We start from the raw sequence: 15,201 nt of genomic DNA, 5'->3' as shown, positions 1-15,201 counted from the left end.
AGAGTCGAGAAGATTAAATTGTTCAAATATTTGAAGGACTTCCTTGTGTTCCTTTAGGGTTGTCCAGTCTTTTGGCTTCCCTTGGGCCACACATAAAATACACTAACACTAACGGTAGCTGATGAGCTTAAAAAAAAATTGCAAAAAAATCTCACAATGGTTTTAGAAAGTTTACAAATTTGTGTTGTGCCCCATTCAAAACCATCCTGGGCTGTATTGGCCTGAAGGCTATGGGCTGCACAGACTTGCTTTAGAGAATACAAGTAGAATCAACAGATCAAAGTTACAAAGCAGCAAATTTCAGCTCACGATAAAGGAGAATTTTCTAGAATGTAACTGGCCAATAGTGAAGTCTTGAATGCCCAACTGTCAGCTGACTGATCAAGAATCATGGCTGGCTGGCACAGCCAGGTGGACAGGTGTGGCAAGGTGTAAAGAGTATGGTCCAAAGACCACAGTCAAGTCCTGGCCCTGCCCCTTACTAGCTATGTGACTTACATGCCAGCAAAGTCTGCTTTCTCAGCAGATAGAGGTAATGACACACATTGCATAGGGTTCTATAAATTGAGACTAGAAAGAGTTTTAATGACCTATGACTGACGGGTGGTGCCACGTGGAAAATTACCTTGATGCAACAGACGCCTCCAAGTGTAATGCTGTAAGACAAACTATCCCAGAGATCATGAAACAGGCTTACAGGCCAAATTACAAGGCTCAATCACATATTAAAATTGTTTTAAAACACATAAGGAGATGAAGGGGAACAAGGTTAAGAGTACATTAAGATACTTACAATGGGGTTGTAAGGGACGTGGAAGGCCCACTACACAAAACTTGGGGTGTGTAATGTTCACAAAGCAAAGACTGACACTAAACTGCTAAAAGCCTGATCATCTCCCTACGTATATAAATGTTTTTACCATTTAGCTATTTACATATTGTATCCAGAATTTGTGGGTTTTTGGTCTTCCTGACTTCAAAAATGAAACCGCAGACCCTCATGCCAAGTGTTACAATTCTTACATACGGTGTGTCTGGAGTTGTTCATTCCTCCCGGTGGGTTCGTGGTCTACGCTGGCTTCAAGATGAAACTGCAAACTTTCCCGATGAGTGTCACACCACATAAACGTGGCACAGACCCAAAACATCAGCATTAACACTTAACACCCAAACACAAAACAATAGCACCTCCAGGACACCAAAAACAACCCACACAGGTTGCCTCAATTAGTTGGTTAGGGTGGCCTGCTTTTATTCCCTTATCTGGCCCCACCTGCGTCCTACTGATTGGTCCACTTTACAGAGAGTTGATTGGTCCATTTTCAGAGATCTGATTGGTCCGTTTTACAGAGAGCTGAATGGTCCGTTTTGACAGACCACTGATTGGTGCATTTACAAACCTTTAGCTAGACACAGAGCTCTGATTGGTGCATTTACAATCCTTTAGCTAGCCGTAAAACTTCTCCAAGTCCCCACCCGTCCCAGAAGCCCAGTCGGTTTCACTTCTCAATGGCGGGGGACTCTGCGGCACCTAGCCCGGGCACTCCGGCAGCCCAGGGGGAGCTCCTACCCTGATCAAGGCCAGCAGGCGTTGGCTGACTGCGCCGAGTGCGGGGGCCCGCCGAGCCCGCGCCTACTCGGAACCCGCGCCGGCCCGCGATCGCCGCACGCAGCCCGGGCTTCCTCCCTCGCCTCCCCCTCTACACCTGCCACTGAGCAGAAAGAGCCTGCTCTAGCCTCAGCCAGCCCCAGAGAGGGGCCCCCAGAGCGCAGCGGCGGGCTGAAGGGCTCCTCGAGCGCGGTCAGAGCGGACGCCGAGGCCGAGGCGGCGCCGAGAGCGAGCGAGGGCTGCTAGCACGTTGTCACCTTTCAATATGACATATACCACATGGGATAAATCAGAAGGCCTCAGAGATTTGTCAGTGTCTTCAGTGTTCATAATATTGTCTCTAAATAGATTGTAAACTCCAAACTGATAATGCCGATAATAATAAACCAAGCCTATATTGTCTTGTCATCAACAGATGGTTCCTGTTTTTCCCTCATACTTATTTAAGGGGCCTTACCACAAACTGCAGCTCTAAAATTGTTTTAGAAGAAACAACAAAGAATCTCAGTAACAGATGATACCTAACCCCTGTCAGACTGTACTCAAGGACTGAATTGGGATTTTCAAGACTCAGTTCAGAAGTAGACTTCATGAAAGTAGAGCTTAACTCAAGATCAACAAAATAAGAACTAATTAACCTAGGACTGCATGAAAGTAGAGCTTAACTCAAGATCAACAAAATAAGAACTAATTAACCTAGGACTGAAATAACTGACCACACTACAGTTAACGTTCTACTGTGAATAGACGCTTTCTTTTTTTTTTTTTTTTTTTGAAACAGTCTTGCTGTGTCACCCAGGCTGGAGTGCAGTGGCACAATCTTGTCTGCAACCTTTGCCTTCTGGGTTCAAGGAAATTCTCTTGCCTCAGTCTCCCAAGTAGCTGGGATTATAGGTGCCCAGCTAATTTTTATACTTTTAGTAGAGAGGATTTTGCCATGTTGGCCACGCTGGTCTCAAACTCCTGACCCCAGGTAATCTGCCCTCCTCAGCCTCCCGAAGTGCTGAGATTACAGGCATGAGCTACCAGGCCCGCTACTGTGAATAGCTTCTTAATCTTTATCTTTCAGTTGAACACACTTCCAACTGGTATCTCGTTTCAACTGACCCATTGGATTTCAAATAAATATCTTATAAAAGATCTGATAAACTGTCAAGAAAACTCAAAGAATAATGATTGTGTAAAAAAGACATCATATATTGGCTTGACTTTTTTCTCGACATCTGGGGGTGTGTGTGTGTGTGGTGTGTGTGTTTGTGTTTATCATGCTTTTGGAACTTCCCTCCTATCTCTCCATCATGCCTTGACCTTGCCATGTTTATGTTACAATCATCCAGAACGGGTTGGTTAGCCTGCTTCTTCCTTTAGTAAATAAAATTTTATTGCCCATTCATTTACATATTATCTGACTGCTTTCACACTATGGCAGCAGAACTAAGTAGTTGCAACAGAGACTATATGGATCAAACACTGAAAATATTTACTATCTTCCCTTTTACAGAAAATGTTTGCCAATGTCTAATCTAGATTTTAATGTTGTGTTATTAATTTTAAATATATATTATATTTAGACAAGTCAAGTAGTTTCTTTCTTCTACACTGATTCTTGAACCCTACATCTTCATCTTTCTTGGATTCATTATTTATTTTGTTGAAGTTTATGCTATCATCATTCTTTCAAAAAAGATTCTATTGGTGATACATATCTGATTTTTTAATATCAAAAGTCATGTTTAATTTCTAGGATCATTGCTTCATTTTCATGGATGTAATATCTTAAACCTTTTTGAGGAAAATTGTTATATCTGTAATACTTATAAGTATATATTTTACTTATACTAATTGTACTTTTCTTTTTTTTTCGAGATGGAGTCTTGCTCTGTTGCCCAGGCTGGAGTGCAATGGCGTGATTTCGGCTCACTGCAACCTCCGCCTCCTGGATTTGAGCAATTTTCCTGCCTCAGTCTCCCGAGTAGCTGGGATTACAGGCATGTGCCACCATGCCCAGCAATTTTTTTGTATTTTTAGTAGAGATGGGGTTTCACCATGTTATCCAGGCTGGTCTCGAACTCCTGACCTGGTGATCCGCCTACCTTGGCCTCCCAAAGTGCTGGGATTACAGGTGTAAGCCACCACGCCCTGCCTTGTACTTTTCTTAAATTGTAAGATTTATAAAATAAAAAAGATATCACATATTGATTGATTTTACTCCTTAGAATAGCAGTTAAACACTATGTAAAGTGCATTTACTAAGTTTCTTTACTTCGTTGTTTGTGTAGTTATTTGCACAGGTTTAATATTCAATACTCTGGCCGGGCGCAGTGATCCCAGCACTTTGGGAGGCCGAGGCGGGTGGATCACAAGGTCAGGAGTTCAAGACCAGCCTGGCCAAGATGGTGAAACCCTGTCTCTACTAAAAATACAAAAATTACCTGGGCGTGGTAGCAGGCGCCTGTAATCCCAGCTACTCAGAGGGCTGAGGCAAGAGAATCGCTTGAACCCGGGAGGCAGAGGTTGCAGCGAGCCGAGATCGCACCATCGCACTCAAGCCTGGGCTACAGAGTGAGACCCTGGATTAAAAAAAAAAAAATTCAATACTTTTGTTGTGTCAATATAAACAAAACAGGGCAAATGCAACAAAACATACTATATCAAAAACAAAATCCTCACTCTCAGTTCCTGGACATTTTCTCAAATGAAAGAGTTGGCTTATCCAAAATGACATTTGTAGTCATATTGTAACATGTGCTTTTTTTTTAGGCAATAATGTCTCAATGTGCTGAAAAGATAAAGGTCTTAGTTTCTGGACGTGTCAAAGGACAAGACCAAATCAGCTTTAATAGGTGGATATTTGCAAAAACATCACTGATAATGCTTCTAATGATGTGCAAAAGATAAATCAGCAAATAAGAAGTCAATACCAAAAGAGGAACTCTGACATTATAGACAATAAGAGCTGATGACAAAGATGTGATACCTGGATGCTCAGAGCTTCATATGGCCTCATGGTCTCAAGAAGCCACAACCGTGAGTCATACCCTGGGGCTTCTAAAAAAAAGTGGACTGATTGGACTTACGTTGATATGAGTGAACAGTTTAAAAGCTGCTGTTTTAATATTGTTTACTATGACAGTGATGGTTTAGAGTTTAAACTTATCTGTATGATGTATTAGAATGAGAGATCTGAATACTCAAAGGGTGACTCATAGTGTGCATTTGTTGCATTGTTTGAGAACATTCAGCTATGCTATAGAAGGAGAAAAAGAAATGGGATATGTCATAAGCTCATAAGATGTGTTAGGTAAAGTAGTTAGTAGAGCACGTGTATGTTAAATATAGATAGAAAAGAATGGATGGGCCAGGAGAATCCTAGTATTTTATGAGATCATAAATATACACGAGGCACTTGGGCACTAAATGTACATCAGACATATGAAGCGCTAAATACACAATAAAATCCAAATGCTCAGGATACATAAAATATGCATGTGCACACAATGTTCATAACACTTTAATTTGGCCAGCCAACGGTGGTACCTATCATGACCCACATGTTCTCTGTCCAAGGCACAAATAAAACCCATGACTGTTCAAAAGTCTAATCAATAAGCTACAATTGTGGTCAGGCATATATGGCGCTATTCCTGTGTCTTTCTAACAAGCATGTAACAAGCCCTGGGAACCTTCTGCTTGTAGAGCCCTTGCTAAAACCTCAGGTAGTTCTGGTCTTTATAATCATAGTTTCAGTGTTGAAGGCTGATGCAGCTGAGAGAGAGGTTCTCTCACAAAGGTGTACAAAATAAAAACTTTGTACACCTTAGGATTCAGATAATACTATCCTTTCACCCTGCTTGCTCTCTATTTTATGTTACCTTACCAGATTTCTTCTTGTTATGTATTTTAAATTGTTTTAATAAACTATATAATTTGAGAATTTTAATTTAGTCTGTGAGCCATTCTGTTGTGTGACTTCTTGGGTAGCTTGTCTGGTGGTATACTAGGAGGTACATTACAACAAGGTAATTTCCCACAAGACAGATAGGATCCAGAATTCTGGAAACCTCAACCAGCTAACTACTATGATTATGTCCCCCTGCTAGGTAACCAAGGGACATCTAGCACAGTGGCTGAACGCCATCCATGAAATCCTACCTATGGGTTTAGGTTTATGGAATTCACAACCAAACCTCACTGTGGGCCCCAGTGTGTTGGGCCTCTTGGAGTCCTGAGAAGTCCTCTGCTTAGACTAGGTGGCCACCAAAACTGGCTAAGTGGCCTCCATATCTCCCAAACCTATATCCAAACCTCAGCTTAAAGGGTTTTAATGAAACCGCAAAAGGAAAAAAAGAATAGCATCCTAGAGACAGCTAGTCAAGGGAAGAGTTAGGTGAGTTGGTCTAACCTGCTTACTCCAGACCTTCTGAGGGAAGCTAACCCCATCCAGGCAGGAAGCAGCCCTACATCCCTCTTCTTGTACCTGATTTCTGAGATAAGAGAGCTCCACAGAGAGAATTCACCACGTAGACTCAGAGTTTCAATTCATTTTGCATGCACTATGATATTTTAAGAGCTTTGGCTCTTGACACCAAAGCCCTAGGGGGCAAGACAGGGAGCCTGACACTCCACCTGGTGGTCAGAGTGTTGTATTAACAGGTTTTTGCTAAGAATCAGTGCACTGATTTAAGAAAGCATTTGATGATGGTTTTTTCTCAAGAGCTCTGCAAATGGCCACAAAACAAGGTACTATAGGAGGAGATCCTTCCTTTGGAGTCCACTTGGCCTGAGTGACCATTATAGTCCATTCTAAATCTTAGCTCTCATGAAATTTTCATAATTTGTCTTATCACACAGAAGACATTACAGGTACTCCTCACTTTGCATGGTTCCAATATGCACGAATTTGTTCCTCTACCTGATAAACAACTTCAGCAAAGTTGCAGGATACAAAATCAATGTCCAAAAATCACTAGGATTCCTATACACCACCAACAGCCAAACCAAGAACCAAATCAGAAAGGCAATCCCAGTCACAATTGTCACAAAAAGAATAAAATACCTCGGAAAATGGCTGAACAGGCAGGTAAAAGATCTCTATGATGAGAATGACAAAACACTGCTCAAAGAAATCAGAGAAGACACAAATAGAAAAACACCTCATGGTCATGAATAGGAAGAATCAGTATCATTAAAATGGTCATACTGCCCAAAACAATTTACATATTCAATGCTATTCCTATCAAACTGCCAATGACATTCTTCACAGAACTAGAAACAACTATTTTAAAATTTATAAAGAACTAAAAAAGAGCCCTAATAGCCAAGGCAATCCTAAGCAAAACGAATAAAGCTGGAGGCATCACATTACTAAACTTCAAAATATACTACAAGGCTACAGTAACCAAAACAGCATGGTACTGGTACAAATCTTGATTTACATGTAAAACCTCACGATTTTAAAACAATGACAGCAATTCAAACTTCAATATCCTATGAGCCAAGCAAACAAACGAGGGAATGGCCTTTATTGTAAAACACCTGCAATAAGGACATCTTTGAATGGAAGACAAATTTGTTTGTTATTTATATTTCTGTCAGGTCAATAGTAACATTTTGTTGTTTGTATTTCTGTCAGGTCAACAGTAACATTTTGTTCAGCATTTCTAATTGTTTATTTGATCTTCTCTCTTTTATTAGCCTAGCTAGTGGCCTGTTTTATTAATTTTTTCAAAAAACCACCTCCTAGATTCATTGATCTTTTGAATGGTTTCTCTTTGTAGGTCCCTAAGAACTTGCTTTATGAATCTGGGTGCTCCTGTGTTGGGTGCAGATATATTTAAGATAGTTAGACCTTCTGGTTGAATTGAAACCTTTATTATGATGTAATGCCCTTCTTTGTCTTTTTTTTTCTATCTTTCTTGGTTTGAAATATGTTTTGTCTGAAAATAGGGGTGCAATCCCTGCTTTTTTTTTCTGTTTTCCATTTGCTTGGTAGATTTTCCTCCATCCTTTTATTTTAAGCCTATGAGTGTTATTATGTGTGAGATGGCTCTCTTAAAGACAGCATACCATTGGGTCTTGCTTTTGCTTTTTTATCCAGCTTGCCACTCTGCCTTTTAGTGAGGCATTTAGCCCAATAACTTGATTTTCATGGAAGAGGTTAATGGTGTATGTGTGTGTGTGTGTGTGTGCACATGTGCCTGTGCACATGCTCACTTTCAGTAATTCAAAGAAGTATCCTTAATCGGAGGTCTTCAAACTGTGACCTGAGGGCAAGGCCAAATTCAGTCTGCCAATTGTTTGCTTGTTGTAAATAAAGTTATATTGGAAAACAGGCGTGTCTATTTGTTGTATTGTCTATGGCTGCATTCACATTACAATGACAGAGTTGAACAGTCTCACAAATTGCCTATCCCCCAAAGATGACAATATTTACTATCTGACTCTTTGAGAGCAATTCTGCTAACGCCTGCTTTAAATTTTGATTTGGTATCATTTTAAAAATCTCATTAAATTTTTAACAGACTGTTTGATCAATTGACTCGTAGTTGAGCCCAAGATAAGAGTTGATTCTTGAGTCAACTGGTACCTAACATTTCACTCAGAGTGCCCTTCCTTTGGCTAAATGTATTGTTCTTTGTTAAAATGTAAGCTCCCAGACAAAGGTATGACACACAGTAATTTCTGAGTTATAGTAGTTAGGAAACAGATAATTTCCAAAGAGTAGGTTTTTTTAAGGTGATGGGAATAAGAGGATATGAAGAACTGGACTCTCTGAGACTGAGGAGGATATACCACGCAGAGAGGTTAGAGGAATTTAAAGGGGATGTTAAGGAGAGAGAAGACTAAGTTTCTACTTTGTAAATTAGTGAAGGTCTGGCCCAACACAAATCAAAGAAAGTACAGGTCAGGTAATACCATTTGAAGATCTGATCACGTTTCTTTGAAGCATCTTAGAGTGCATCACAATGTAACACCTTATTTCCCTCAAAAACACCATGTGATAAGCCATGAGGAAACTGGGATGTTGAAAGCCATTTGCAGGTAAAATGGTGCTGAAACCATTTCTGATCTGTTGTAATGACTCTGATCACCATTGCTGCTCCCTAGCCAAGTTTTGATTTTTCTACCTTTATTCTCACCTGTAGAAGAGGAAAGAACAAGGAACTTGAAGAATGTGGGAGAAGACATTGGGGTACTCATGAAAGCGATGGGACATGGTTTGGGGTGTCTGTGGCTACCATAAGGCAAAGTTTTGAGTTCTGAAACCTGGGGTAGAACAATGTTTCCTGGCTCCCTGGGCCAGTGCTAATGACAAATAGCACCATGACACACCTTGCATACCAGAAACATACTCTCAACCTGGTCTACACTTGCCCCATCTCTACTTAAGCTTAAATATTTATGTTAAAATGAGGATTATCTCTGTCTCTCTCTTCCCACTTCTTGGATGTATTGATTCACAGTGAACTCTGACAGCCAATGGAGCTCACATTTTGTTTAGACGTTGTACTGTGATAACCTCTGGTGCTGCCCCCAGTGTCTGTGGCCAACCATCCTCTCTGCCATGCAGAATTTGGTTGCTGAGGACATTAGGGGGATACTCTAAATCCAGGGAGCCATCTGGTTCTGAGGAAGAAGGGCTGGGAACGAGGCCTGAGCTACCAGTGTGGGGGCTTTTCCTTTTCTCTCTGCATCATCTTCTCTTCTTATTATGAGGGTTTTGTGCTGGAGAGCAGGACCCCAGCCTTAATAGGCTCTCTGGCTCTGCCATTTGCTTTCCCTTTAAAGGGGTCCTCAGCCTGGGAGTGCACAGAGACCTTCCCTGGGGTGGACGTGGCTGCAGAGGAGGGTGAGGCTCCAGCAGTAGGAGCTGCTGAAGGGGCAATGAATTGTCTCAAAGGGTCCATCAGGATAGAAGAGAAATGGTCCCAGAGGGAAGCCATTTGGTTGGATCAAGTGTGCTATTCCTGGGCGGCATCACTGAGGTAGGGGAGTAGGGGCAAGCGGCCATAGGGAGGGAGGACTCTGGACAGCCAGGCCTTGCCTGGGAAACTGCCAATCCCTGCAACTCAATCCACCCCTTGTACACAGTTTGTCATTCTCTCGATTCTGTGCCGTAGGAGCATCAGGGAAGTGAACTTGGGATGCAGGTGGCAGGGCTGCAGTCTCACACAACTCCACAAAGCTCTGCTTACAGAGAAGACAACATACAAGGCACCTCTTATATGTCCTCAAGTAATTCTTTATATTGTGAACCATTTTAATAAAGTTCATAGCAATTTCCCAAGGGATATTTTTGGTGACTATATACAGATATTTCTATGAAGATCTAACATCCCAAATCTACTCTCAAATCTGCAACTAGAGTGACATTTTTAACCTAGAAAATTGAATTCTTTTATTTCCATGCTTAAAGCCTTTCAATGTTTCTTTATTGTCCCTAGACAAAGTGCAAACTGCTTATCATTTTTCATGCGGTCTTTCACCACCTGGATTCTATGTATTTCTCAGGTCTCATCTATGGACTATGGGCAAAAAATCTACAATAAACAAAATATCAAAAAAAATTAGATAAATACAGGCTGCTATTATTTGATTTACAACCCTGGGTTACTGCACAACAGGAATTGATGAATGCATCTTTCAATTACAGCCCTCAAGTGTGCAAAGGAGGTGTGGATCACAGTGAGCTCACCTCCTCATATCACTTATCTGTTTAACCATCACTGGCTGCCTCTCGTCTATACAGTCCTGACCCCCTGAACATGCAGCTCTTCATGAATGGCCTTATGCCCTCAAGCCCTGTGCAGCCCCTTTCCCTTCTCTCCCACCACTGTTTCTGCTTCGTTTAACACCAGCCAGTCCAACTGTGTCCAACCATGCTGATGTACTTGACATTTCCAATCAACACTGTTTACTTTCAATACCCAGGTGACAGGCTTCTCTAAGAACCCCTTCCCCAATTCTCCTGAGCCCCTGGGAAAAGTAAGCCACTTCCTTTGGTGTGATACTTCCTCTGCATGACTCAGGCACTTTGTACAGGCTTCTATTACAGCACTTACTGTATTGTTCATAGTTAACTTCTCCATTGCACTAGGAGGTCCCTAGAAGGCAGAGCCCTTACACTTTTCAATTTTGTATTCCTAGCACATAGTATAATGGACAACTCACAGGCGGTACACAGCAACTACTTGGAAATGAATGATATTTTATGGGTCTAACTTGTTTTGGAATGGGTTTTCCTTAGCGGCAATCATATATATGCTCAAGCAGCTACAAGTGTTCCTTCTCACTCGCACAGTTTCAAGTGTGAATTACTAATTAGTGAGGATGGAGTTCAATGATTTTCAACCTTGTCTGCTCATTGGGCTCACCTGCAGAGCTTTTAAAACTCCCAATATACAGGCCATAGCATACAACAATGAAATCAGAATCTATTGGTGGGACGCAGGCATTTGTGGTTTAAAAACTCCCCAGGTGATTCTAATATACAGTTAAGCCTGAGAACCACTAGTTTAAGTGTTCCTAGGTAGTTAATTTAAAAAACCTTTTCCTGTATGCTCACTATGTGGTAAACACTGTGTTAGGCGTTTGGAGAGGAGGTGGGATGGGAAGGTAGTGTTTGGCCCAGAGAGAGGGAGAGCCTCAGAATTTCTATATTAGACATAGTGCTTGCTTTTAGGAAACTGCAGTCCTTACAATCTCCATGAGCAATAGCAAATGGTGATGGTATCTAAATTGTATCGTTTAAATCAAGGTTTCCCAACGTGGCATTTTGGGTTAGATAATTCTTGATTGTGGGAGGCTGTCCTTTGCATTGTAGGATGTTTTGAAGCATCTCTGGCCTCTACCCACTAGATGCCAGTAACAAGCAAAAGCACTCCTCACTTCCCACTGCCACAGTATATAACAAACAAAAATGTCCAACATGTCCAAATGTTCCCTGGGAGTAAAGTCATCCTTTGTTGAGAACCACTGATATAGATCTCAGTGTAGCATCCTTTGCAAGGCCCCCAGGTGATTTGTATGCACATTAAAGTCTGAGAAACACGCACTGGTTTAAAGCAGTGCTTCCCAAAGTGTGGTCCGTGACCAGCATCAGCACTATCTGGGAACTTGTTGGAAAAACATTCTCAGTCCTCACCCCAGACCTACCTAAACCAAAACTTTGCTTTAGTAAGTCCTCTGGGTGATTCTCATACTTAGGTTTCAGGGCCACTAACTAAAGGGGAAAAGGAGATTGGATGTACTGGAGCAATCAGAAAATTCTTAGGAACAGAGCTTGATTTGGGCCTTGAAATTGAATAGGCGATGGGGAGGGTATTCCAGGTGCAGAGAACAGCATGAGAGAGGATTTTCAGATGTAAATTAGCCCACACTCTTAAACTGCCAAGCCCCTTTTTCTCCTTTTTTTCCCCTTAACTTCCTCAATCTGTTTGTTTTCTTGTGTTTTGGCTAGAAAACGTTCTCCTCTGCAATTTATACTCCATGATGTGTTCATCAGCTTGCTCAAGTAATTCTTTGAGAATCTCAACAAAATGATCACTTGCAAAAACACAGGAGTGTGTTTTTGAAAAGTTGTGCATAATCAAATTTGCCATCAGACATATGTACAAATCAGCACACATTTACAAATGTATTTCTCATTTACAAGGATTTTATATAGCGAACCATTTTTATAAAGTTAATAGCAATCCCCCAAGGGATATTTTTGGTGACTATAAATACAGATGTTTCTATGAAAAAACCTAACATCCCAAATGTACCCTCAAATCTGCAACTAGAGTGATATTTTCTAACCCAGAAAAATCTGATTCCTTTATTTCCATGTTCAAAGCCTTTCAACGTTTCTCCATTGCCCCTATACAAAATGCAAACTGTTTACCATTTTTCACATGATTTTTCACCACCTGGATCCTACATATTTCTCATCTATAGACTATGGGCAAAAAAAACTACAATAAACAAACTATCAAAAAATTAGGTGAAGACAGGCTGCTGTTATTTGTTTTATGACCCTGGGTTATTGTGCAACAGGAATTCCAATCAGCCCAAGGCTGGCCAGGTCAGACAGTGTCATGAGAGTTGACAATGGCACGGGAACAGACTGGACAATGTGGAACTTTATATGCAGTCATTTTTTTTTTTTTTTGTAGAGCTTGTATTGACTTCTTCCACAAACTATAGACACATTTTTGGGTAAGTGTACACTATAAGGATGCATATTTCTTTTGCCTCAGGCTCCAGTGTGACTCCACATAGCACTGAATCAGAGTGTTCGTTCCTCCTAATTGATCTGGGAGATCAAATGAAGGCTGATAGGAAACCTTGGGGATGTTGATTTGGATATGAGACAGGAGTCATATAGGGTGGTTACAGGAGAATAAAAATTCCAGGCAGCAGTTTCACATGAATAGAGGCTATGGGCTGATAAGACCCTGAAAAACCAGATGTGGACCAAGCTGACTGAGACTGACTGGACCCAACATGGAGCTGGATCCTACTTAGGTTTCACCTAGGACCTTATTATATGCTCATTAACATACAAATCACACACCTGCCAGTGTCATGACAGTTCCAGGAACATCTATATATGCTGGAAAAATGGGTGGCACGACAATTCTGAGAAATCTCCACCTTTTCCCAGGAATTTTCATGAATATTCTACCCCTTGCTTTGGTTATAGAAACGCATGAAGGTAGCAACCCCAAACCCCCTTGTGCATGGCTCTTGACTACAACCACATTCCCTTCTCTTGAGTGTTTACTCTTCCCTCTGCAACAAATCTCTGTACTTTCACTATTTTCTGACTCATCCTTGAATTCCTTCTTGCAACAGTGTCAAGAGCCTGGACACCAGCTGGAGTCGAGGTCTCACCTGTGTTTGGGGACCTCTCTGAGCCCATCAGCATCGGGTGGTGGTGAGAGAAGATCAGTCAGCTGACTGAGATTTTTAGCTTCAAGTATGCCTTCCTCAATTCCTTGCCACCCTTCATCCTTTGTCTTCTTGGCCCCAGCCACCCAGAGCCATTTGCATATCCCCAATACCATGGTCTCTCTCAAGTCTACTCCTATGCACACATTGGCTCTCCTGCCTAGAAAGTTCTTACTGGTGTCTTTTCACCTAGACAACTCTTACTTTCACTTCACTCTCCATTAGAGGATGCTTCCTCCAGGAACCCTTTTCTGACCACTGAAGGTGTCAGGAAGGTTGGGCGTCCTTCGTGTTAGCTCTGTAGCACTCTATGCTGACCACTCACGAAAACTCACGCGACTCACTCCAGTGTAAGAGTTCACCCATCTTCCTCCCCGACTGTACTGTCAGGTCTGTAAGGGCAGGGCTTGTATCCTGTGCACTGTTGTATGTCCTGAGCCCAACGTGTCCCTGACACATAGTAAATGCTCAATTAGTCATTTATTAAATGAATAAGTGAACTCATGAATATCTGGCTTGAAGGGTTTTATATCTGTATTTTAAATCTACAATTAATGCAGCACTTCTTTTTCCCAAACTAAAATTAGTTAACAATGTTGGGCTACATTGTTCATGTTTTTACATACAGCCAGCTTCTATTTTCTTTCTATACTGTTTTTTCCTTTTTTTTTTTCTTCCCATGCTGGCTTTTCTTTCTGCTCTTGGTGGGGCCTTGAGTAACTCTGTGGAAAAGTACGAGGTCCTCACCAAGGAATCCAGCACTGAGCCTGCTGCCCTGAAGTGCCCCAGCAGTGCTGCTTTTGTTGTTCCCCAGCATGCTGGACCAGCAGCAAGGAAATAGTGACTCAAGTTCTTGGCTATAAAAAAGAAATGCTTTCTCCACAGACAGACCCATAAGTGAAGGAGGCAAAGAACATAATTCCTGTATATTGACCAGGCATCATTTACCACTTAAATGGAGGAGAGCCAGTCAGTATGTTCAGGAAAGGGGCTGCAGACCTCAATTGTTTTTCAGGTGTAATTAAAGATACCATTCCCTAGCGATGTCCTGCTTAGAATTCAATTAATCTTGTGCATGTGCACACACATAGGCACATGTACATATACATGCACATATATACATGTAAACACACATATACTCATGTGTATCTATATGCTTATACACATATTTATATATTTACATGTGTGTATGTAGACCATACATACATATATATGCATATGTAGCTACATATAGGTATATACATGTGCATTTATGTAATCATACAAATACAGAGACAATATACATATTTTTAGTCCTAAAATGTTAATAACTTAGGACAGGGGTCAGCAAACTTTTTCTGCAAAAGATCAGAGAGTAGTCGGGTGCAGTGGCTCATGCCTGTAATCCCAGCACTTTGGGAGAGTGAGGCGAGCAGATCACGAGGTCAGGAGTTCGAGACCAACCTGGCCAACATGGTTGAACCATGTTGAACCACGGGTTTAGTAGAACCCCGTGTCTACTAAAAATACAAAAAAATTAGCTGGGCGTGGTGGCAGGCACCTGTAATCCCAGCTACTCGGGAGGTTGAGGCAGGAGAATCACTTGAACCCAGGAGGTGGAGGTTACAGTGAGCTGAGATTGCGCCACTGCACTCCAGCCCGGGCAACAGAGCGAGACT

The 15,201-nt window shown here is 41.6% G+C and overlaps 1 protein-coding gene across 3 annotated transcripts in view; it reads right to left on the bottom strand.

The window, feature by feature from the left end:
* Positions 1-15,201, bottom strand: part of RIPOR2 (RHO family interacting cell polarization regulator 2) — a 244,921-nt gene that overhangs the window by 186,518 nt on the left and 43,202 nt on the right. The window contains exon 1 of one of the 3 annotated variants that reach the window (XM_023209733.2): positions 1,028-1,214. The exons of the other annotated variants lie outside the window; for them this stretch is intronic. Coding sequence (XP_023065501.1) covers positions 1,028-1,154 — 127 coding nt within the window. The 5' untranslated portion in view covers positions 1,155-1,214. Of the gene's footprint in view, positions 1-1,027; positions 1,215-15,201 lie in introns of those variants that run through there. 3 annotated transcript variants of the gene reach the window in all.

This window comes from Piliocolobus tephrosceles, chromosome 5 (genome assembly GCF_002776525.5).
Source record: "Piliocolobus tephrosceles isolate RC106 chromosome 5, ASM277652v3, whole genome shotgun sequence".
Classification (NCBI taxonomy): Eukaryota; Metazoa; Chordata; class Mammalia; order Primates; family Cercopithecidae; genus Piliocolobus; species Piliocolobus tephrosceles.
This window is presented reverse-complemented; position numbering and strand designations above follow the sequence as displayed.